The 26,731-nt window shown below is 33.5% G+C and overlaps 1 protein-coding gene across 3 annotated transcripts in view; it reads right to left on the minus strand.

The window, feature by feature from the left end:
- The window catches only part of Dph6 (diphthamine biosynthesis 6), a 158,607-nt gene that overhangs the window by 35,352 nt on the left and 96,524 nt on the right, over positions 1–26,731 (minus strand). For all 3 annotated transcript variants that reach the window (XM_013512634.1, XM_005381183.2, XM_013512635.1), the window contains exons 4-5: positions 26,069–26,142; positions 19,549–19,667 (exon numbers count right to left, since the gene is read on the minus strand). In XM_013512634.1, coding sequence (XP_013368088.1) covers positions 19,549–19,667; positions 26,069–26,142 — 193 coding nt within the window. The remainder of the gene's footprint in view (positions 1–19,548; positions 19,668–26,068; positions 26,143–26,731) is intronic.

The raw sequence follows: 26,731 nt of genomic DNA on the forward strand, positions 1-26,731 counted from the left end.
GACACTTGACTCAAGAAAAATATGCAAGTAGAAAAAATACAGGAAAGAATTTTAAGGAGTACAAATTTTAACATTATATTGAGAATATATAAGTTGATCAAAATACAAATCTGATCCAGTCATCTTCTTCCCCCTGCCAACTCTACTAAACAATTGACAATTAAAAATTATATATTTAAGGTACATAACTTAATGATTTGATATAGTTATACATTGTAAAATGGTCATCACACTCAAGAGAATTAATGTATCTACCACCAAAGTTATCATTTTTTGAAAGTATGGTGGGAACACTTAAGATCTTTCCTTTATAACCAATAAAATGGTACAATTACTTTGTCAATTAAAAATTTAACAACTAAAACACAGGAATTGAAAATAAATGAAATGTTGAAAGATCTATCATCTTTACAAATTTTCAGTATACAATATTTTTAACTATAGTCCCATTATTGTACATTAGATTTGCAGCAATTACTTATCTTCCATAATTGCCACTGTTTACCTTGAATTGACCTTTTCTTTATCCACTAGTAATCATCATCCTGTTCTCTATTTCCACAAGTTTGTCATTTTTAAGCTTTTGGGGGGGTATTGGGAATCAAACTCATGACTTGTGCTTGCCAGGCAGGTGCTGTGACATTGAGCTACATCCTGTGCCCGACTTTGACATTTGTAGATTCTACATATAAATGAGATTATATAGTTTCTTTCTCTGACTTACTTTGTTTAGCATAAGGTTTCATCCATATTGTTGCAAATGGCAGGATTTCCTTGTTTTTTAAGGCTGAGTTTTGCACTGTGCAGATATATCACATTTTCTCTATTCATTCATTCCCGAGATGGGCATTTGGGCTATTTCCACAATGTGGCTACCCCAAATAGTGCTGAAGTGAACATGGGAAGGCAGGTATCTCTTCAAGGTACTGACTTCATGTTCTTTGGATGTTCTGAGAAATGAGAATGCTGGCTCACTGAGAAAGTCTACTTTTAAATTATTAAAGATCCTCATACTGTTTTCCATACTGACTGTACCAGTTTACATTCCCACTAACAGTATATAAAGGTTGATTTTTTCACCAACACTTGTCTTTCGTTTGTTGAATAACAGCCATTCTACCAGTTGTGAGGTCGCATCTCACTGCAGTTTCCATTCACATTTCCCTGATGACTGGTGAAGTTGACCACCTTTTCACACACTGTATTCATCATTTAAAAATGTTTATCCTGGTTCTTTGCTCATTGTAAAATCAGGCTACTTATATTTTTGCTATTGGGTTAAATGAGGTCTTTACAAATTTTAGATGCTACCCTTTTTTAGATATATACTTTGGGAATATTGTTTTGGACTACACAGGTTGTCTTTTCACTGTTTTTCTTTCCTTTGCAGAGCAAAACTTTTTTAGTTTGATGCAATCGCATGTGTCTAATTTTGCTTTTTCTGCTTGTGCCTTTGATGTCATAACCAAAAATCATCCACACCAACAAGAAGGTTTTTCTCTGTTTTCTTCACATACTTATGCCTTTCCATGTCTCATATTTTCATTTTTAATTCATTTTGAGTTGTTTTTAACATATGGTGACAGATAAGGGCCTAACCCTTCCACATGTTGATAACAGTTTTCTAGAATCATTTATTGAAAACATTACCCATTCTCCACTATAAATTCTTGATCTTTATGGGACAGTTCATCACGAATGTTCTGATTTCCTTCTGGGCTTTCTATTCTGTTCCACTGATTTGTATGTCCATGTGTAATCCAGCATCACACTGTCTTTATCACTGTAGCTTTATAACGTATTTGTAAACAAGCCTACTGCTTCCAGTTTTGTGCTTGCTCAAGATTGTTTTGGCTATTGGTGATATTTTGTATAGCCATATACATTTTAGAATTTTTTGTCTATTTCTGCAAAGAAATGTCAAAGGGGATTCAATAAAGACTGCATTTTCTATAAATTATTTGGATAATATAGACATTTAAATAATAGTAATGCTTTCAATTTATAAATATAGCATGTCTTTCTAATTTTTGTGTTTTCTTTAATTTCCTTCATTAGTGTTTTATAATTTTCAGGGAAAAGCTTTTTACCTTTTTTGGTTAAGACGATACCTAAGTATTTTATTTGTCATGTTGCTGTTATGAGTAAGATTATTTTCTCGATTGCTCTATTTTAGTAGCTCACTGTGTATAAAAATACAATTGATTTTTGCATACTGCTTCTGTATTCTGCAACCCTAACTTCTGTTTGGTCTTTAGGTTTTTCTATGTATTTGGTCATGTCATTTGTACACAGAGACAAATTCACTTCTTCCTTTATGATTTGGATGCTATTTATTTCTTTTTCTTCTCTAACTGCTGTGACTACTATTTTCAATATGATCCTGAGTAAAAGCAATGAGAGTGGCCATCTTTGCCTTGTACTGTGACCTGATAAATTTCTATTTTAAAATTCTTCAATCATACCCTGATCGAGACGATTATATGAGCACTGGAATTTAATTATTTTCCTCCCCATTATAAACACTACTAAAAGGATTAGGGGATAAAGGAAAAATAAAATATCAGGACTAAAAAGTGGAAAAATAGTATTTATACATCTAGAACCTGAATGAAATATTGTTACTCTACCACTGAGTAAACACAGAATCAAATTAAAACAAAAGGCTGTCTTGTGACTTCTACAGTATAGGAATAACTTGCTGGAAAAAGAAAGCAGAGAAAACTCTGGAGATCACTTATTGCAGTCAGCTTCAGACTTGTACTGTGGAATGCTGTACCTCACTAGATCTCACATAAACAAACTCCACGTCACGCACATTTGTAATACTTACACTACCTACATGCATTTGAGACGGTAACCAATACAACAGTACTTCTCCATAAGAGATTTCAATACAGGATAAGTCCTGTTATAAAACAAGCCTTTTCCAAATCATTTTAATACATACATACTGAGCTTTTAGTTAACACATCTCATTGTAACTTTATACCAAACACTGAATATTTATATTAAAGCACTAAACAAACATGCTTGCATAGCATAATCTTTAAATCATCTGACTTCTACTTAGACAAAGATTTGTTACTTGCTTTTTAGAAGGAATTTTCAATTAAATGTTATTTTACCATGAAAGTAATTGTAGTATAATCTGTCTGACAGAGCCATTTATGATACTATAGAGATCTTTCATAATAATATATACTATACTAGGGACCTTCCTATTTATTTGTGAATATTACATTTTATATATTCTCAATTTAAGGAAGAATTAGAGCTTTTTGTCGAGATGAACAATTGTAATCTAGTCTGTTTCTTCAAGATTATATATGTATACATTAATATACCTATATACATGTACATACACATAGATAAATCTCCATATATATGATATACAAGGAACTATGTATGTAGGTACAAAGTACTGGGGATTGACAGAATATTAATCTTTTCAAAAATTAAAGGAATATAACTATATGAATACCTAAGTTTAACAGATCTAATTTGTATTTAAAACAGCCTGCTCTACCTAGTGAAGAAAACAGTGTGCTAGCAATAAAATGAACAAAATCTGCACTCCCTTTACAGCATTTCCATTTCCTTTCCTGTTACAAATTGAGCAAATGTTGTTGCTGACTGTGACTATAAGTGTATCTGTGTGTACAACTAAAGAAAACACTATTACAGTCTCAAACCTCAGAAAGGTTTCTGATTAAACCTCAAAATTTGGGGTTTAATCCTTGATTTTGTTTCTCAAAAATGCACAATAATTTACAACAGATTTTAGAAATTTTAAATCTCAAATCATGATGTTTTAATATTTGAATTGTAAGTTTAAAAATTCTTGTTCTAAATTTCTCTGAATGTAGAACATATTTAAATCACAATTAACTAGACCTGAAAGCATATCAAGTAATCTTTTTAAACAAAGTAATTATTTGAACAAAGTTCAGGTGCAAAAAATTGTTATGTTAACTACAGAATATGAAAGAATAACACGAATTGATTTGACCTTTCCTGTTCAAGCATTCTTTTCTAGGAAGGCTATTACAATGAATGATTTTAATTATGTCCATTATTATCCAAATGAGTGACAGAAGAGTACAATGTGTAGAAGCAATAATTAAAGAGCTTTATCTTGGCTTATTTGGGCAGTTATAAAAGAAGAATCAGATTAATTTAATGTATAGGAATTTCCACAGGTGAGTATGCGTAGGAGTAGAACATAGAAATTGGAAAGGCTGCACAATTAAAGCTCATGTTCTAATTCATATGGAACCTCATAATATCAACCAAAGGATGAGACTTTAAAAAGTGAACATTAAAAATCTGAAGAAAAATCTAGTTAGTAACCCTGCAAAGAAGAAAATTTTAAGAACCATACAGGTTGCTTGCAAGACAGATAATAACACTAGCTATGAGAGATATATTCACTGTGACATTATCTGAAAGGTCAAAAGAGAAATCTGCAGGTAGTGGGAAAAAAATGGAAACAATCCCACAGAAGCATTTATGAATACATAGAAAGTGTATAGAATATCTTATAATATGCTGTTGTAAAAAATTAAGTACCAAAAATGTACTGTCAGAAAAGGAATAATCTGAAAAGTAAAGGACAAAAAGAAACATGAGAACTAAACAGGAAACATCAGTAGTTGGACTCGCTTCTGAACTTCTCATTAGACCATGAGGACAGCAAGTATGCAAATAAGAAGGAGCAGGAAAGTTTAATTCAGTTTTATTTTGCATTGACCTTTGCTGTACAGGACAGCGGGGAAACGACTATTCCAAGGGTATTTTCTTGGAAAACTCAGTGGGGCAATGGCACTGAGCAATCTCCTAGGAGGAAATAATATAGAGCAACTTGAGAAATTCTATAGTAATAAATCACCATGGCCAGATGGTATTCAACTGAGAGTTTCTGAAGGAAATAAAGTGTGAAATGGCTGAGCTACAGATAAAGATATGCAATGCATTAGAAAAATCAGCTACTGTTTTTAAATATTGCGATTTTACTAATATAGAGCCTTTCTCTAAAAAAGAAAAAAGTACAGTTAAGACTTATATAATCACAACCTACAGCATCTTTTATTGATAGAGAAACTGATACAGCATAATTAAGAATTACTTCCTTCAACATAAGGATAAGGTTAACTTGCCGAGGTCAAATTGCCCACTGAGTCTATAAAGAGAACACTGTTTCTCTTCATCCTATTAAACTTATCTGGAAATGTCAATAAAATACTAGATAGAAGTAAACCAGTAAATGTAATTTATTTGGGAATTACATGAAGCTTTTAACAAGGTCACATGAGGCTGTTGGGGAAAATAAATAAGCATAGTCTTTGGGAAGAGAAGCCAGAAGAGAAACTTCTGTCATTAATTGTAAAACTTGCTAAGTAATGAAAACAAAGTTTCAGGGACAATTTCTCTTTTCTTTACTAACACTGGATTATTTCTTCCAGAAAGAAATAAAACATTTAAGTTAAAAAATAAAGTGTAAGAAAAAATTTACTGTAGAGAGGAGGCATAATAGCAGGGAAGGCAGGTGAACTCTCAAATCAAGAAAGAAAGCAACAGACCAACAGGCAATGGCAAAAAAGTATGTAACAATATTTTTACCCATGAAATGGAATCTGAAAAGTGCAACTGAGTTTGTTTCTTAACAGTATGCTCTATGTAAGCATTATATTTTAATAAATACTAACAAGAAATAATGTAATGAGACTATTTTTTATGAATTCAAATGAGAACTGTCTCCTTCACTGTGGTTACTTATGGACATTACAGCTATTGAATAATATATATTTGCCTTTGATCAAATTACTTCCCAAACTCTTATGTTGAACAGTCTTCATAGCCAGTACATTACACTTTTCGAAAAAAAAGCATTTCTACATATATGTGTGTGTGTGTATATATATATATATATATATTCCACTAAGATGTATACATCAGAAAAAGAAAAATTTATATAAATATTTTAATACTAAATTTATTGAGGCATCATGAAGGTAATACAAGTTACCACTGGCCTATACAATTAGAAAAAGTACTCAAAGTAGTGGCAATTAGCTTCCAGACATTTATTAGTACAGCCAACTGTTAAAGTGTTTTTACATCTTTTTGGCAGACTCTGTATATATATTATGCTGTGAAATTATACAAGAGAAGCAAGTTTACATCCTTAAAGAGTAAGGCTATCAATAAACCAATAGAAATTAGTAGTACAATTATCTTAGCTATCGTGTGTGTGTACATATATAATTTCCCATTATAGGTAATGTTTGTTGGATCAATCACTTATACCTATATCTAGTAATCTGAGCAACCACTTTAAAGAAAACAGTAATACAACAATCATTGCTGATTCCCTTTCATCTTTTTTTGAAATTCTGTATCATTTCTATAGTTTTTGTGTTGTTTTGGTTTTGTCTTTGTTTTTGTTCTTTTCTCTTTAAAATAAAAAAGAGTAAAGCTAGAGGCCAGCAGAGAAGGACAGTTTCCTTTAAACAAACAAACAAACAAACAAACAAACAAACAAAACCCTTCTATGACTGTCTCAATTCTACAACTTTGGATTACCTTTTCTGTTTCACAATGAAGGAACAGTATTATATACAGAAAGCGTAAGAACCATGCAGTAGAAACCTGAAGGGACCCTAAGGCACTCTCCTATGCCATTACACTACAGCCAATGTTACAAAGTTCCAATACAAAACCAAGACCTGTTCTACTATATAACTTCTTGCTTCTAGAATCATTCTCTGAAGACACAGAAATTACTAGCTTGCACTGAAGTACTGCAGATTGATACAAAAATTCCTGTTCTCACTGGCTTAGTAACCTGCTGCCTTCACTTACTGTTAAATATATAGCTACTTCAAATAGTTCTCAAATGGAACCACCACTTGTTCTTCTATTATTCTGGCCATTTTCCACTCACTGAATATCAGTTGTTTCTGTGTCTCATTTTAATGCAACTCTTATCCCCTTTAAAAAAGCAATTTCTGCAGGGTGACGTGGCACATGCTTGTAATCCTAATGCTCTGGGAGGCTGAGGCAGGAGGATCACTAGTAATTCAAAACAACCTGAGCTAGCTAGCAAACTGGAGGCCAACCTGGAACACAGTGATATCCTGTCTCAAAACACCCCAAGTAAAACAAAAACAAAACTTACCAAATTAAAAAGTAATTTCTGTTCTTTGGAGGAAATACAGAAAAACAAAAAAAGAAATTTTACTTTTCATATTAACACTTTCCAGAGATACCTGTTGCTAACATACTGTCATTTTTGCTTTCAAGTTTTCTTCCCTATGACAACATTCCACACAGATTTGTGATCCAACTGTTTTACTGTTTTCTTAAATTTCTATAGCTCTGACCCTTTTAAATGAAAAAAACTATAACAAAGTACATGTTAGCTTGTTCATGGGAGCCCTCAGATCACCTAGCTGCTTTGGCAGCCACCAAGCACCACTGGCACATATTTAGCATAATGTATAAAACTTCTAAGAAATTTTTCTCAAGTGCTAATGTTTAGCAATTTCATCCTGTATTATGAAATTGGTTTTAGAAATTGACAATCAAAATATTTTATATGTACTTATTAAATTTTACTTGGTCAGAAATAGTCCTTAATTTCAGCCAGTTCAGTATTCTATTATTTAAAGAAATAGTGATTCCAAAATCCTGTGTCATTTGCAAATTTAATCAGCATGCTATTCAAGTGCTCAAATAATTGTTTCAAGAGTAAAAAAGGCTGGATAAAGACAATGATATCATATGTCAATAGGGCCTACAATATTAAACTGACTACATATTAAAACTGACCTATTATCAGCTTTATATTAGGGTTACAATTTTAACTAATTTACTGAAGTCATTGTATTATTTTACATTCCTTACATACACATTTTTATATTCACATAAAATCTGATGTCTTTCCACAAGCCTGTAAAAATTTTTAATTAAATAATGTTTTATATATGAACAAAATTTAATTTGAAAGGGATTTCTGTAACAAAAAACCTCTCCCCACTATGAATATGCTGTGGCAATGCTGTTTTCTTTTAATTGTTATATTGGTGTGTAATTTTAATGAGTTAAAATTCCACATTCAAGCCAGTGATTTAATAGGAGCTGGAGACTGAGAAGGGATGAGCTAAACGTAATTTGCAAGAGGATAAGGAAAAGATTTAATTGTTCACGTGGACCTTAGTCTTGGAACAAGATAACCTTGTTAATTTGTAAAGAGTGAATTAGAAAATATATGTTTAAGTGAACCTTGAAGTTTTCCAGTGAAAGAACTTTCTGAAGTTATAATGCTAAGAATGCAATACACAGATCTAATAATTGTATATGAACACCGCATTCATTTTTCTTGATTGGAGTCTATTTTTGTTACTGCAGACATTGCTGCTTGGTTTATAAAGTACCCATGGTTATTTACCTATAAGTACACAATCTGTAGTTTAACTTTTTTTGGCACTTGATATGTTAAACAACATTTGTACTTAAAAAACAATGAATTATTGAAGCACAGCTGAACGGCCCCAGAGCATACAGGCTCCATTAAATCTGCTTATGTGTAATCACTCCTGCTGAAGGCAGGTGAGAAATATATTCTGGTAAGAGGCTTTCCTTATCCTAGAGCCAAAAGACAATGAAAGAAAATCATTGATTTGTACTACAATTTAAAACTATTTGTAGCATTTACTTTTTTAGAGACCCTATAAAACTGAGCTTTGTGCAATTATCATTATGTTTTTAAGTGTTTGAAAGAAACATTTCCCACTAGAAAAATTTAAGCCATCATGAATGTCAACTATGAATGTATTTCCCGTATCTTTTAAGTTAAACATTTTAAGGTTGAAATATTTTTATTTAAAAAATTTAGGGTTAGCTTCAAGTTTCTTAAAACAATTTTTAGATCTGAAATATCTTTAACAAGCCAAATAAAAATGTGAGATAAACAAATGCAGTAAAGAGAGCCAAAAAGCCCCAAGATTTACCCAAAGCTTAGACAGTGATTTTTACAAACCTATCAAAACAAACAAACAAAGAAAAACAAAAAAACAACCCCTCCTAGTTCCACTTCCTACTGGAAATTACAGGCTTTACTTTTTTGCTTATATTCCATTTGTTGCATGGGAAACTCAGAGTAATGTTTAAAAAACTTAATGTAATCCAAATAGATATTAATAAAACATAAAAAGCATTCTATGAAAAAATTAAAATTTCACAGCAAAATAACTAGAGAATAAAATAGTTAATACATTGTATCATAATCTGAAAAGAATGGTCAAAATGTTATTCACAATACAAATCATAGACAAAAAAGACTTTTAAAAAGAAGAAAACAGATAAAAGCATGAAACTCTCCCTTCAATGAACTAAGAACAGTGACTTTTAAAGGTGATTAAAAGAAACATGTTCATGTTAGATTAACACATGGGACAGTTATGTAACACTCAAGATTCTTTTGCTCATTAGGAAAGCGAAACAGCAAATGAAAAGCTTAACCAATGATTTCACTGTTCCCCTCTACTACAGCAAAAATTGCTCATAATTACCCATACTTATCTAACAGTAATAGTGTGTTAGATTTCTGTCACTGTGACAAAATCCCCGAGAAAACTTAAGAGGAAAGACTTTGGCTCATGGCTCGAGAGGTTACTTTTCACGGGTTACTTGTCTCTCCTGTTCCTGCGATTGTGGTGAGGTAGAGCGCCACTACAGAGAGTGGCAAAGCAGAGTGGGTTACTTCTTGGAAAGCAATAAAAGAAAGAAGGGAAGAGAGGACAAGAAAATATAGCCTCAAGGGGACCCTCCCAAGTATCCACTTCCTCCAAAGAGGCCTCCCCTCCTAAATTTCCATCATCTTGCTACTGTCCATTAAATTATGAACTCAACAATGGATTAACCCATCAATGAAGTTAGAACCCTCATACAATGTGTTATGTATATGTGTCAACTCATTAAGTAATGCAAACATGTATTAATAAAAAAATTTTAAAGTCACATTCTAAAGGCCCCACCTCCAAATACTTCTGTATTGGGAACCTAGCCCTCAATACATGAGATTATAGGGAAATGTTTCAATTCCAAACCCTAACAAATAATATGTGTAACATTTTAAACTGCTCCAAAACTTTCTGATGTTACACTTTAATAGCAAATGTTTTTTAGAAGAGCTAAAAAGCAATAGTAATGTTTAATTGGATAGCTGGAAAACATAATAATACAAATTGATTAATATAAAAGAAGCAAGAGAAAAAGAAACATCAAATACTTTTCCTAGTAAAGGTGAATTTTAATCTAAGCATATCAACCTAAATAAAATAGCTGAACAACACAGGAAGAAAAGCCTATGGCTTATAAAATAACATGGGACAAAAAAGTTTAAAGTGTAAAATAACTAAACCATGCCAGCACTAATCAATGGAAAGCTAGTTCAGTTACCAGACAAATTACACTTAAGGCAAAAGCATTACAAAGGCCACTTTACAAGAATAAGGCAATTAAACCAGGACAAGTACATAATAACATAAATTTATCTGTAATTAATAGTACTGCTTTCAAATACATAAAGGAAAAAGCAAATACTGATAAAATATGATAAATGAAAAATGTTTAATCATTATACAAGACATTAATGGAAATCTCTCAATACCTAATATGACAAGCAAGATATGTAAATATGGCCATCTGAAGTGGTGCATACCCACTAATCTCAGCACTCTAGGAGGCTAAGGCAGGGGATGCATAAGTTTGAGGCTAGCCTGGGCAACTTAGCAACACAGCAAGATCTTCTCTCAAAATAGAAAATTTTAAAAGGGGGAATGAAGCTCCTGGTCGATGCGTGTGTGTGTGTGTGTGTGTGTGTGTGTGTGTGTGTGTGTGTGTGTGTGTGTGTATGTAGGGGCTGAACAACACAGGTAACCATGCTCACATGATTCCTAAGTATATTGTACTGTATCTCAAATTAACAGAACAATTTCGTAGTACACATGAAATATTTTGCCTGAATTGGTCAATTTCAGTATGCACTCAAAATTCCCATGTGCATATAATATAACTGGAATACATTGTTAAGTATGCTATTTGATCAAAATGGGATTGTAATATAAATCAATTTCATAAAGATAAATAGAAAACCCTCATGTTTGGAAATTAACATTTCTAAATAACATTAAGAGCTGGAGAAGAAATTCTAAAGTAAGTCAGAAAGGATTTTGAAATAAATGCTAATAAAAATAAAACTACAATTATAATTAGAGGAAATATATGGCTTAAACACATATGTTAGAAAACAGAAATGAACATTATATATTTATGCATTAAGAAATTAGCAAAGAACAGCAAATTAAACCCAATGAAAGGGCAGGGAAATAAAAATAGCACCAGAGATATAAAATAGAAAATCAACAGATAAATAAAAAAACAAAACAAAAAAAAATGAATAATACCAATAAATATCTACATCTGATAAAATGTAAGAAAGAACAATTCACCAATTATAATGAAGATTAAATCATTATTAAACCTAAAAATAGAAAAAAGACAGTAAGAAGACATGAGTGAGTACTTTCTACCTGTAATTTTCAAAATTTAAGGGGACAAATTCAGAGAAACACAAAACTTCTCAAATGAAGATAAGAAAATCTAAGTCTTACTCAAACACTGCGCTTGTATCTCTAATTTAAAGAAACACCTTTTCTAAAAAAACTCTCCATTTCCACATGGCTTAGCCAATAAACATTTTAAAGCATTTAGCATTAATTATAAATATTAATTATTATTAATTATATATTTCAGACAACAGAAAAACAGGAACAATTTCAAAGCTTATTTTGTGAAGCCTAATCCACACATCAGTGGGAAAGAAAATTGCAGATCAATTCTTCTGAACATATACACAAAAAAATTCTAACCTGAGTATAAGCACCATTTACCAAGCAATATGTAAAAATGTAATTCCTCATAACCAAGTGTCTTACGTCAGAAAGGAATTTTAATAGATGTAGAAAAAGAATTCTATAAATACTACTTATTTCTCAAAAAAATCACACAAGATAATTACTTTAATAGCAATTTAAAATACACATGGTCACAAATTTTGCGAAACTACTCCTAATAAGAAGTGGGGTTATGACCCCTTCTTTTTGAAACTGAGTGGGTTTATAGCTGCTTTGACCAACAGAATTTAGCAGAAATTTTATAATGTGTCTTCAAGGTTAAGTAAAAACGTCCATGCACAGGTATGCCCGGGTACTTGTAGTTAGTTGGTTCTTGGAGTCATGATAAGCACCAAAAATGACCAGTACCAAACAAATTCTTCTGGCTGAAAAGATGCTAATTTTTTCAGATTAAGATGCAAATCACAAGACAATCAACACTGACAAGTCCTAGCTTATGTGCTGAGTACTGTGACAAAATGTTCTAGTCAAAATGCATCAAATACCAAACTGGATGAGTTTCAAAGCAGTCAAGTTCCAAGGTATGACTGTAGTTTCTACTTTGCTTTTGGAGTACAATTTTTTGGTGTTCTGAACTTCATGTAGCAAGTAAGACTCCCTGAAGAACATTATGCTGTCATAGCAATCCCCAGCAATGGACCACATGTACACACTTCATTGATAAATCACAGCTGATGCCAGGCACCAAATGTGTAAGTGAAGAAGTACATTTGGTACCTCAACTGTAATGGAGGGAAAAACAAAGCTATTGTCCTTTTCAATTCTATACTCGCAGAATATACAGCATAACAAAATGCTTGCTGTTGAAAATCATTCTATTTTTACTTGGGTGTTTTTAGCAAGAGGTGACTGAATCCAATAAGTTTCTACAAAACATCGCAGTGGCGAGTGTCACAGTAAGACTTACTGAAATCTTTACCTATGACCTATGAGTCTATGCCAATTCTTACTACTTTATTTAACACAGATGAAACAGGGAGAGGTTCCACTTGGTAAGGAAATTCAAAGAAGGAAATAAAAATTAAGTGAGATAGGAACAGAAACAAAGAGAGGGTCAGATAAAAGTGGAGGGGGCAGGAAATCTCAGATACAAATGTAAGAGCTAAAGGTATAAATCTCTTAGAAAAAAACATGGAGGTAAATCTTCATTAACATTGAGTTAGGCAATGACTTCTTAGATATAACATAAAAAAAGTTACTACATAATAAATGAGTAAACTAGACCACATCAAAATAAAAAACTTTTGTACTTCAAAGGACACCAGCACGAAGTGAAAAGAAAACCAATACCCTGGAAGAAAATATTTGCAAGTCATGTATCTGATACAGGATTTATATTCAAAATATATATAAAAGAATATCTATAACTCAATAAAGTAATGAAAAGACAACTAACTGAATTAAAAATGGACAAAGGGTTCAAACTAGAATTACTCCAAAATAGATATATGAATGACCAATAAGTATATGAGATGATTAATATCCTCAGTAATTAAAGTAATGCAAAATAAAGCCATGATGAGATACAACACTATATGTATCTACTAAGACAATTACAGTAAGAAAGAAAATACCACATGTTGATAAGGTTGTGAAAGAAATCAGAGTCCTCCTTCATTGCTGGTGGAAATCTAAAAATGGTATAACCAGTTTGGGAATTAGTTTGGTAGTTCTTCAAAATGCTAAACACAACAGTTATCATATCTAATCCTAGTTTTAAATCAAGAGAAATACAAAATACATGTACTTTGTGATATTTGTACAGATATTACAGTACAAGTTTTCACAGGCTTATAGAAATCATTATTCCATATGATCCCATCAGGGCTACACAATGCTGTTCCTTTATGTGTCCAATTATCAATGTTTCATGAAAAAGAAAAAAATCCCCTTTAATCTATGATACCTGAGACATTGGCAAACAAATAAAGGCCATATGTCCAGTGACGTTCTGCCATAATTTAGGGTAACTGTAGTGCTCCAACTAGTGGGCAATCTTAGCTTGGCTTCTGGTACTCCCAGCCACTGATTTTTGAAAATAACCTCCTTAGTGATTACAATATTTAAGAGTCCTCCCTAGGTAAGAATAAAAGCCCTTTCTTGGCACTACTGACTGATATGATTGATGTCTCATTAAATACTCTCATTATTTCACTCATTTACAGCTTTGTTGTTCCTCTAGGGCAGTAGTTGCAAACCTACAGCATAGGTGCTATTTGTTTTTCTTTTAAGACAAAAGATATTAATGTATGAGTTGTTTTTTTCTAAACTACAACCTCAGCATTCAGGTTTAACTGCAATGCTGACACTTTAGAATAAGTGGGTTTTTGGGTTGCAGTCTGGACACTCATCTATGACAGGTTTGCCATCCCTGCTCTAGGGCCATCTTCAAATGCTGTCTCCTAGAAAAGAGCTCCCTCTAGCGTCCCATTTAGATTAAAGTCTTTTCAACATGATCAGCTTTAAGAAACATTGCTTTGTTCTGATGTAGCACACCCCCATTCCAAGATGGCATCAAAAATCCACATAGAACATGAAAACAGTATGGATAATACTGATAAGCCACAACATGGATTATTCCCGTGAAATACTGGTGAAATTTATGTTTAGGAAAATGGTCTGTACATTTAAATTGTATCACAAAGATGGTCACTAAATACAGCTCTGCTTGCGTACATCACAGATTTTCCATAAACATGCTTTGTACCAGTCCAGAGAGCAGTTGTATTTCCTACTAATTAAACATCTTCAAATCCATTTCCTTCCAGGGTGGTCTTCTAATCTCCTTAAATGAATTCTATTCACATTCACATATTTGAAATAGATTATAATATGGCAAGAAGTACTAACCTGCTTTCCATTATACCTAGGTAGATGTCTTAGCAACCTATTGTTTTGATTTATGTTCAGAGTACAAAATCTATACTATTCAGACTCTTCTACATATATAACTCATCAATAATAGTTAAGTCGTCAGGGGCTGGGGATTTCGCTCAGCAGCAAAGCGCCTGCCTGGCAAGCGCAAGGTCGTGAGTTCAGTTCCCGGTACCGGAGAAAAACAAAAACAAAAACAACAAAAAAAGTTAAGTCGTCAAAAATAATCAGAATGGTAAGTACAGCCTATAAATCAGTAACTGAATGGCAATGGTAGTTGCCGAACTACCTACAGTAAACTACCCTCAATACCCTCAACTGACACTTTGTTGCTCCAAATCATCCAGATGGAGTCCTAGGTGGAACATGTACATCAGCAATTTCACTTTTCTGCAGAAAACAGATCTAGATTGGGTGCTGTTGTTGTTAACATCAGTTAAAGTCACCATCAGATCCGCCAGAGATGTCTAAGAGGAGTATTCCGTGGCTTGAAGGCTCTGGTATGGAAATCACGTGGTTCCATCTCTCCATAGCCCTGTAATTCACTTATAATTGCCTTTCCATCTCTTATAATTCCCTTCATTTTCATTTATTACCTGTTTTGACACATACCCTTTTCTCTATAATTAGGCTTTCTGGCTCTGTAGATGTATTATAAACCCATAGGACCAATAAAAGCAGCCCTGGTAACACTTTTCCTTGACAGAAATTATAGTATTTGATAGATAAAGACTCACAGGACACTTGCTTTGTGTTTACTGATTGACCTTAAATTGCCTAAATGGGATGAAGTTATGCATGCCTCTAAAAGCCTTTAGGGAATATGCACTGTCAATCCTTTTGTGGTTCCTAAGTATGATGATTGGGTTTTCACACCACTGAGTGAGACTGCCTCCTTTACACTTTGTTACAGTGTCAGCGAACTGCCTGTCTGCTATGAATAAAAACCAGAGAAGAGAAGGGAGGGGAGGGGAGGGGAAGGAAGGGGAGGGGAAGAAAGGGGAGGGGAGAGGAGGAGAAGAAGGGAGGGGAGGGGAGGGGAGGAGGGGAGGAGAGGAGAGGAGAGAAAAGAAGAGAAAAGAGAAGAGAAGAGAAGAGAAGGGGAGGACTCGGGAGGGGAGGGGAGGGGAGGATTGGACTGAAGTGGGTGGGACAGGACAGGACAGGACAGGACAGGATAGTATTCACTGTCAGATTTACTGGTACTGATATTGTGTTTTGTGCACTGAAAACATTTTCCTTTGTTTGAGACATGCAATGTTAACCTCAGGCAGGCCTGGTTCTACCAGATCAGGGCAAACAAAAGTACAGTTTTTGAAAAGGGAATGGAGTACTTCCATCTCTTCCCATCACCTCATTTCTACCTCCTAGTCTTAGAAAACTTACTAGTATAGTTCTGGCACTACTTCTACCCACACTCAATGTTAGTACAAAATCATTTAACCAATTAGTTAACCCTTTACAGTTTTTCTTTTTTTCTTTTTGTTTTTTTTCCGGTACCGGGAATCAAACTCACGACCTTGCGCTTGCCAGGCAGGTGCTGTGCCGCTGAGCTAAATCCCCTGCCCCCCTTTAGTTTTTCTAATGATTAATTTAGTTATTTTATAAACAAATGTATCCTTTAAGGGAAGGTTTTTCTAATGATAGGAAAAGAGTACTCATGTTTTTTCCCCGACTGTCATCTCCCTGTATCTGTCAGCAACCAGGTGAATCCTGCTGAAACCAGTCCAAAGATAATGACTCCTCTCCTCTTTTAATCACTATGATTTTTTTCTTTTTGCCATGAGATCTTCAATTAATATGCTTACAAGGAGATTATATGAGTTCTTTCTTTAAAGGAATGCATATCACTTACAGGAAAGAAAGGACAACAGACCCCCCACTTGTTCTTTTTGTTTCCAGTAATTATTAGATTTTTTAATATAGCATATCCCGTGTCCTAAAGCATTAAGATTTTCCACTGTGGAATAAAACATAGAATTATTATAGCTCTCAATCTGATTTCAAAATATGTACTAATATGGTGTTAGACACACATATATACGCATACCTAAATGATGTGTATGTCATTTCATCCTAAAAGAAACCAGGGATTTTGAAAAAAAAAAGTATTTTCTAGATGTGGAACTTAAAATGTTCAAGATGACCCATATGTTCATCACTGCACCACATATAAAACTGTCAAACTAGAAACCAGCTGTATACTATCAGCAGCAGAAAGGACAATTGTAGTATATTCTTGCAATGCAATACTAAAATATGAGAATGAACACACTATATTACTTCACTCAGTAATACACACTGAGCAAAAGCAGTCAGATGCAGCAGAAAATATGTTACATAATTATTCTAATATAAATTTTAAAAATAGGACTGGGGATATAGCTCTGGTAGAGCTCTGGTAGTACCTGATACCCTAGGTTTGATCTCTAGCAGTACTAAATTAATTAAGTAAATAATTAATTCTATTTTATTTTATGTTTTTGGTACTGGGATTGAACTCAGGACCTTGCGCTTGCCAGGCAGGTGCTTGTACCACTGAGCTACATCCCTGGCCCTAAAAATTAATTTTAAAACATGAAAAACTAATCTATGATTTTAGGTATTAAGGGACCTGTTAACTTTGAGAATGCCAAGTACTGAATACGATGACATTAGTAGTGTATTTATTACATTTCGATTTCTGTATTGATTATACAATTATGTTTATTTTGTGAAAATGCATCCAACACTTAGAATTTTACTATTTTCTTAAATTTATGTGATACTTCAATAAAAAGTTCCTTTAAAAACATGAGGTAGGTCATTATTCTGTGATATGGAAAAGATTCCCAAGATATATTTTGAAACAAAAAAGGAAAGTTGTTTTACAATTTTTAAACAATAACACAGAATAAGACAGCATTCATGTAGTAATAAAAAATTATATTTTGACACACTACATACTCATATAAAAGTGATCTTAAAAGATAATTATCATTTATGTTTATCTCTCACACAATAATATGCGTGTAATATTCACATAATCAAAAAATATTTCTAAAGGGTTGGAATTTTTAAATCCAATGAGAAAATAGTTTTAAATAAATCTAAAAAGCAGCAGAAAGTCCTATAAATATTAAGCTGTTAATATGAAAATTTTACTGATGCCTATAAGACACCTTTCCCATGGAAAGGTCATTTTTTCCCCCTTAAGTCTTTTTCAGACAATTTTAAATGAGTATGGTACAAAGCTTGATAGGTAACCAACCTATAACTGTGTAACTTATGTTTCTATGTCTTTAGAAGGATTGTGTCACTCATTAAATCTTTAACACTCATCTTAAAAATAAAAAAGTATAAATCAGATCTATAATTTTGTTACAGAAATACCAAAGACACATTATTTCAGTTTTTACTTCAGCCAAAGGTTTATTAATATAGCTAACTTTTCACTGCTCACACTCTACTCAGCGGCACATACAGAAGTGAAAGGACAGACAGTATTAACTGTACTATTAAAGAGATGACAATAATGTTGAATTCTATAGCTCTGTCTTTCCAATACGGCAGTTTTCCCTGGGTCCTAATATGGTCCATTATCTGGCAGCGTAAGAGGTATTATGTATGCTTTCTGGTAATGCACCATTATATAACTTGAAACTTTATTATTTCATCGATCATCAAGGTAAATATTCTAAAATGACGTACATTATTTAGGTTTGGGAATGTTGAGGTTCCAGGGAATTTTGTGAAATAGGTTCATGAAATAAATGCATTGGGCTCAAACCCCATTGTTTCTCAAAAATATATATGATTATAAAATAAAAATTCAAAACAACAAATTAAATATGTTCATATACAATATCCACATTTGAATCAGTTTATCATGTGACTGACTGCTATCTACACTGACTGATGAAATAACATTCTGTCACACAGTTTTCCACCTTGTTAGTAACACCAAAAAAGCCATTTTTCTCAGCATTACGAAAAAATGTGTTAAAACATGAGAAATATATGATACGTTGTACCAAATACATATTTTAAGAAGTTTAAAAACAAACAAACAAACATAAAAGCCCTCAAGAACCCCAAGATTTCCTGTTTCCTCCATAGTTTATTTCAATTAGCAATACACAAGCTTGGCTGTCAAAATGTGTAGCTGAAAAGACACCTACAGTTGTAAACCACACCTTTCTGGCTATCTCTGGGGGTACGATTCTGGGGACTATATCTGGTGCTTCATCCCTTTTTCCTGGTGCTCTTCCTCTATGATATGTTTCTGGCCACAATGCAATGTGTAGCAGGCCCTACAACAATGATGTTTCAGCCTAGGAACCAGCCCACTATGAAATGAAACCAAAGGACTTGGTATCTTCACTTCTTTAAATTAAAAGTGTCATGTTATTTGACACAGCAATGGGAAACCTGACTAATACAACAATCCCATAAATATAAAATCAAAGAAACATCAGTGTAAAGTCAGTTATATATTCAAATAAAGAAGCTCATTATTAATCCATTTGGCAAAAGTTCAAAAGTTCATTTTAAAGTTTCCTCTCTTTATACACGATGCTCATTCTGTTTTTTCAATTGTGACTCCAAATTTTTATGTTCTAAATTATTCTTAATTTCTCACCGTAAGTACTTACTAGTGAACCGAAATTAAGTATTTGGTAAAAGACATCTGCTTCAAAGTCTAGCTACATACCCAAAGCTGCTACTTTGATGATGACTGCTTGAATGTTAGACGCTATCATCTCTCGAAGCAAATCTTCCTGGTTCCTCTGCCAAAGGTAAGCTAAAGGCTGGAGATTAAGCCTTTTACACCTGTTAGGTGAAATGAGAAATAACTCAGGTAATACCTTAATATTCTACACTTAGGTCCACAGCCATAGCTTTGATTTTAAACAAGACAGTTTCAAGAATTTTATCATTTAAAATGATTTTAAAAACATGTCTTGGGGTTGGTAATTTAGCTCAGTGGTATAGTGCTTGTCTCCCAAGCACAAGGCCTTGGGTTCAGTCCACAGCAGCAAAAAAGAAAAAAACAAGAACAAGGCAACTTACACGAACAAAAACACATCTTGCATAATGAAGTTTACCTATATAACAGCAACATATTTCTTTTCCATGGGCTATCAATAAACATAAAATCTCCAGACATACCAGAATTATTAAGTTTAGTAGAACTCTAGGTAAAAAGCTTACAAATGTCAATGAATGATACAATCTAATTTTTAAAACTGTCCATGGTACTAAAATTGTGAATAGTATACATTTAAAAATATATTTATCTTAATCATGTATTGATTAAATATATAAGAACCATAAACTATGTGTATCTACTAAATTTGAATTTCTTGATGTACCTGACTCTGAATGCAAACAAAAATTCTAATAAAAAGAATTAATTGAGAACTCATAAACTAATGGCATTGTATTAGATGCTTTGCATTTGTGCTAAAGTGAAAAGAATATGCATATGAAAGTTATGGCATATCTAGGCTTGAAATTTTATTCTGCACTCTATCCTCAAGGATTTGGCAAGTGAAATAAATTCTAAGTTGTTGTCTTTAACAACTCTAAGTTGTTTCCTAGTTCATGAATACAGGCAGAAATATCTGCTTTCAACTTTTTTGAGATTAAAAAACGACAACCCAAAGTCATGCTTTGCTCTTGTTTTCCTCAGATTCCACGTCCAACCTATCACAAAGCAAAATGTAATTATTCTTCACCAATACCCTAACACCCTGGTTGGACCACCATTATCTCTCACACCAATATTATTTCTTCCCCTGCTTTACCTTTCCGCCTTTGTTTTCCTCCGTTTTTATGAGTACATATTTGCAAAACATGATGATTACATTCCTTGCGAGGAACTGGTACACGTATGTAACACATTTCAATTCATTCTTCATCCCCTCTTCTTCTTTTCCTGCCCCCTTCCTTCCATCCCTTGGTGCCCTTTCCATTTGAAAAGATCTATCTCCCTTTCTCCTATTATCTATTTTTTATTTTGTTCTCCTCACATGAGAAAAATGATGCATATTTAAGCTTGTGTATGTATTTCACTTAACATTATAGTTTCAATGTGTAACAATTTTTTAATCGATTCGTTAATCCTTCTCCACTGTGTGTAGTACTCCACTGTGCACAAATAACACATTTTCTTTATTCATTCATTTGTTGATGGGCATATAGGCTATTTCCAAGATTTAGTTATCATGAATTGTGCTACTATACACATAGGTATGCTTTTATCAGGGTAATATAATGTCTTTATCTCTCTGGCGAAGATACTTAGAAGTGAAATAGCTGGATCAAATGGAATTTCTAGCTTCAGTTTTCTGAGGAATCTCCATACTGATTTTCATACTGTTTGTATATAACTAGCTGACACTCACTTTCACCCTTGATGATTTTAAATTCCACTTTCAACAGAGCAGAAGACTGATTTCTTTTAAAACACAGATAACGAGATTCCTCTGCTCAAAAGCCTACAGTGGCCCTGATCACAGCAGTTAAAAATCCTTGCAAAGCCTTTCGTAAATTTTTCTTTGTTTTTATTTTTATTAGTATGTGTTTACACTACATAATGATTATATCCATTGAGCAGAGTTGGCATAAATACACAGACATTTTAATTCTTTTCACATTCTCTTCCCATCCCCTTTTAGTCCCCTCCACCCATCTTCTGTTCCTCTTCCCGTTTGAAAAGTTCTTATCTTCCTGTTTCCTATTTCCTATCTTTTACTTTGTTCCATAATTTATTTGTATTCTGAGTCTCTCATATAAGAGAAACCATGAGGAGTACTGGTTTTATATCCTCTCAGAAGTTCTTATAAAATTTAACAAAATAGATGAGCCCTTAGAGAATCTTACTAAAAAAAAAAGGAAAGGCACAGGGAGCCACGGGGAGCGCCGGTCTTCCAGCTGGCTAGCTTCCCGCCTCCTGGCTCCCGGAGGGAGGGCCCCCAGTGCACGGGGAGCCATGCAGCGGCGAGTGCTGTTGTGCACTGGCCCTTAGGCTGGCCGCCGCCGCTCAATTGACTCTATCATGACACAGAGAAACAGTGACACAAATGGCCCACCATGCACCGACTGCAGTTGCCCACCCACGGATGTGTGTGAATCATTCAAACTTTGAACAACTCCTGGGAATACATGCCATACACTGGGCCACTCTTGCTCCTGCCATTGAGAACCAGAAAGGTCCAGAGCCAGTGGAGGAGCAGCTGCTAAACAAGGACTCAGAGAAGATGAGAATGCAGACCAAGCCCACGGAGTCAGAGGTCCAGTGGACTGGGGTCATGAGAGCCGCTTGAAAGCTGTAAACCAGGAGGACCTTGCACAATACTTGCAGAGACTCGCTGGAAGCCATTCTTCCCCTGACAGTACAGGCTGTGGTGGAGGTTCAGAGAAATCTGCAGCAGGATTCCTGCTGCCTGTGCTGACAGCTGGGGAGAGGACACTAACTGGTTGTGGGGTCCCAATGTGATGGGAGGCTGGAGAGAAAATGCTACAAAAAAATGGCTTTCGCCCCAGACGGCTCACTTGATTTTTGACAACCCTTAGGCTGTAACTACTTGTTAGATCCTTCTTGTGTATCTCTGTCTTCCTGAGAAACCACTTTGAAGATACCACCATGTATTACAACAGTCATTGATATTTTCCTACTAATCTATCCATAACTCTCTAATGTTTGTATTGTTCCTATCCTATTTCATAAGTGGATCCATGTTTATTATTATGTGTTTCCTACAACAACCATTGAGAATTATTGAATGATTATTCAGTAGGTCACTCAAGCGTAGTTCTATTTATATTCTTTAGAAGCCACTTTGAAGATACCTAAGTATAGTACAACAACTATTGATAATCTCCTACCTCTTTTGTCTGTAACTCACTATCATTTGTCTATTTGTTTTCCTGAGAAACTATCTTATAGATAACAATATGTAAAACAATAACCATTGATAATTTCCTACCACTTTGTCTGTAATTTGGTAAGCCCCTATTATTATGTTATCCTTCTTTTACTCTTTAAAATAAAAAATAAAAAAAAAGAAAGAAAAAATCCAAATAAATTCAATTAGAAATGAAAAAGATGAAATCACAATGCTGTTGAAATAAAAAAAGATTATTAACTACTTCATAAACCTGTAAGCCAAGAAATTTGGAGAATCCAGAAGAAATAGATTCCTGATTACATACAAATTATCAGCACTGAATCAAGATTTAAAAACCCTGAATATTCCAGCAACAGGCAATGAAACTGAAGCAACAATTGAAGAGCTGCCAACTAAAAGAGCCCAAGCCTAGGTGGATTCACTTTAGAATTTGACAAATACTTTAGAGAAGATCTAGCACTAATACTCTTCAAGCTCTTTAATGAAACTGAAAGGGAAGGAGTACTCTCAAAGTCACTCCTGAAACAGTCATTACCTTGATTACAAAACCAGACAAGGATCCAATCAAAAAAGATAAATACAGACCAATCTCTTTAAGGAAAACTGATGTAAAAATCCTCAGCAAGATTCACACATCATGACCAAACAAGCTTTGTCCCAGGGATGTAAGGATAGTTCGACATATGCAAAAAACAAATATAATATACTGCACAAAAAAGCAGGAAAAAAAGATCATAGGATCATCTCATGAGACAGAGTAAAAGCCTTTGACAAAATCCAAAATAGTTAGTTGTCTATTACCACCACTCTGGTTGAACATAGTTCTTAAATAGTTAGCCAGAGCAATCAGGCAAGAGGAAGAAATAAAAAGGATATGCATAGGAAATTAAGAAATTCAAGTGTCATTATTTGCAGATGACAAGATCTTCTACATAGAAGATCCCAAAAAATCCACCAAAAGCCTCTTAGAATTAATAAACAAATTCGGTAATGTGGCAGGATACAAAATCAATACACAATAATCAACAGTATTTCTGTACATTTATTTTGAACCCACTGGAAAAGAAATTAGGAAACAAATACTGTCCATAATAGCACAAAGAAAAGTTAACCATTTAGAAATTAACCTAACTACAGAAGTAAAAGAGTTCTAAAATGAGAACTATAGTAATCTGAAAAATTAAATTGAAAAGAACAATAGAAAATGAAAAGATATCCTCTGTTCCTACATAGGCAGAACCAATACAGTCAAAATGGTCCTACTTCCAAAACTGATATACAGAATTAACTCAATTTCTATCAAAATAAAAACATTATTCTTCACAGAACTGGAGAAAACAATCTTAAAACTCATATGAAACCAGAAGAGACCCAGAATAGCAAAATCAATCCTGAGTAACAAGAGCAGAGTGGGAGGCATCAAAATCTTGGACTTGAAGTTATCTTACAAAGCTACAGTAATAAAAACAGCATGAGACTGGGACAAAAACAGGTATAAGCACCAATGGAACAGTATAGAGGATGCAGAAACATCTCTAAGTATATTCAACTATTGTATTTGATCTTTGATAGAAACATTCACTTAAGGAATGATAGGCTCTTTAATATATGATGCTGAGAAAATTGGCTACCCACATGCAGAAGATTGAATTTAGAACCACATCTCTCATTGTGTACTAAAATAAAATTCAAATTGTCAAAGAACTAAATGTTAAAACAGAAACACTTAACCTACTAGAAAGACAAACTAGGTAAAACTGTTGAAGTTATAGGCATAGACAAGGACTTTCTCCACAGAAAGCCAGTTGCACAGGAAATAGTATCAAGAATCAACAAATATGAACAAATCCAATGAGAAACTCTTCTGCACAGCAAAAGAAAACAGAAAACTGATAATGAAAAGAAAACCTACTTAATGGGAAAAAATTGGGGCAGCTATTTCTCAGACAGAAGACTTATATCTACAATATATAAAAAATTCAAAAAAGTAGGCCCACAAAGTAAAAGACCCAATCAAAACTATGCAAATGAAATCAAATATACACTTTAATGAAGTTGTACAAATGGTCAATACATACATGAAGAAATGCTCAACCTAGCTGGTCATTAGAGAAATAAAATTAAAAGAACTCTAATTCCATCTTACTCCAGAAAGAATGGTCATCACGAAGAAATCAAATAAAATAACAAATGCTGGTGAGGGTGGGGAGAAAAGGGAATTCTTTTATATCATTGGTAAGAATGTAAACTAGTACAACCATTATGGAAATCAGTATGGAGATTCCACAGAAAACTAAAACTGGAGATTTCATTTGATCCAGGTATCTCCCCTTCTAAGTATCTTCCCAACGACATCCAAGACATCATATTATAGTGATACATGCATATTTATGTTTATAGCAGCACAAATTATAATAGCTTGAAAGCACCATATATGGCCATCAACAGATGAACAGATATAGAAAATGTGGTATTTATATACAATGGAGTACTCCACACAACGGAGAAGGATAAATTTAAGTCATCTGTAGGAAAATGGATGCACTTTCAGACCATAATATTTACAAGAGATAAATCAGACACACAAGCTTGAATATTACATAATTTCTTTTATATGAGAGATCCAAAATATAAACAAACAGAAAGATAAAAGAGAAATAATACAAAAAAGGGAGATCTTTTCAAATGGGAAGGGACCAATAGAGATAGATGGACAGGAGAGGAAGGAAGGAGGGGATGAAATTAAGTTGTGTTATGTATAGGTACCAACTCTTCATGAGGAATGCAATTATATTTATTGCAAATATATACTAATAAAAAACTGAAAAAAAATATACTAATTTAAAGAAGGCAAAAAATTAAGATAACTTTTACCACTTTAAAAATTTCTGCCTTAGGGATAGAGATGTAGTTCAGTGCTGGAGTGTTTACTTAGCCTGAGCTAGGCTCTGTATTTAATTTCCATAATCACATATATACAAACATTCTTGGTCTGAATTTTTAACTATATATTATTTCTTTTTCTTTATAGTAAATAAGAGTTTTCTCATGCATGATGTAAGAACAGAAAAAGTAAAGTACGACTTTTGTTACTTAGGTAACTTTTATCACATAAAGCATGCACGATATATTTATGATGTGGATACAATTCTTTTCCATTTATGTTCTGTTCTTTTTCTTGTGGCCTTGGAGATTCTATCAAGCACCCTGCTCATACATTCTACCATTAAGCATACATTCTACCACGGAGTTCTACACACAGCCCTTTATTCATATTCTTACAATACATATGCTTTTAACAAATTAATGTTCTCTTACACATTTTCCACTCGAACACGCTGGTAGTCAGAAAGTATGGCACCTACTGATATTCCATCTACTTCTTCATTTTCCTGAAAATACAAGAAAAAATAGAATTTTTAAAAATGAGTAAATATGTCTCTGTATTATGTCTAAAAATTGTAAATGAACTGGGTCTCATCTAACAACCTTTGAAGCACAGTAATTTCTTGTGCAAATACAGTAACATTCAGAAAAATATATGCAAACATCTATTTAAACCATCCTCTTGGATATAGAAGGCACAGTTATTCTTTCACTTGAAATGTAACTAAATAGATACCCCTTTGCATGGAGAAAGCAGACTTAGAAGCACTTCTAAAAGGCTTTCACATGTATGTATCACTAATGTTCAATAGAAGCCTTCGAGAAATGTCTATTTAATGATAAGATTTTCTTTCAAATTAAGCAATGGCACAAATAGATAAGGCAACATGACAATTTTTGCCTGTGTTAGAAAAAGATGATTGAGAATGGAGCATTCAGAAAGCATAAACAGGAGAGACATGGCCTGTATAAAGGTATAATAAAGCTAAGATTATCTCACGGGAAGAACGAGAGGATGAATTATGACCAGTACAGTTATAACTGAGCACATCTAGCAGTACATCTAGTACTGTCCCACAAAGACACAGAGACTAT

Source organism: Chinchilla lanigera, unplaced genomic scaffold, assembly GCF_000276665.1.
Source record: "Chinchilla lanigera isolate Chin_1 unplaced genomic scaffold, ChiLan1.0 scaffold00015, whole genome shotgun sequence".
Lineage (NCBI taxonomy): Eukaryota > Metazoa > Chordata > Mammalia > Rodentia > Chinchillidae > Chinchilla > Chinchilla lanigera.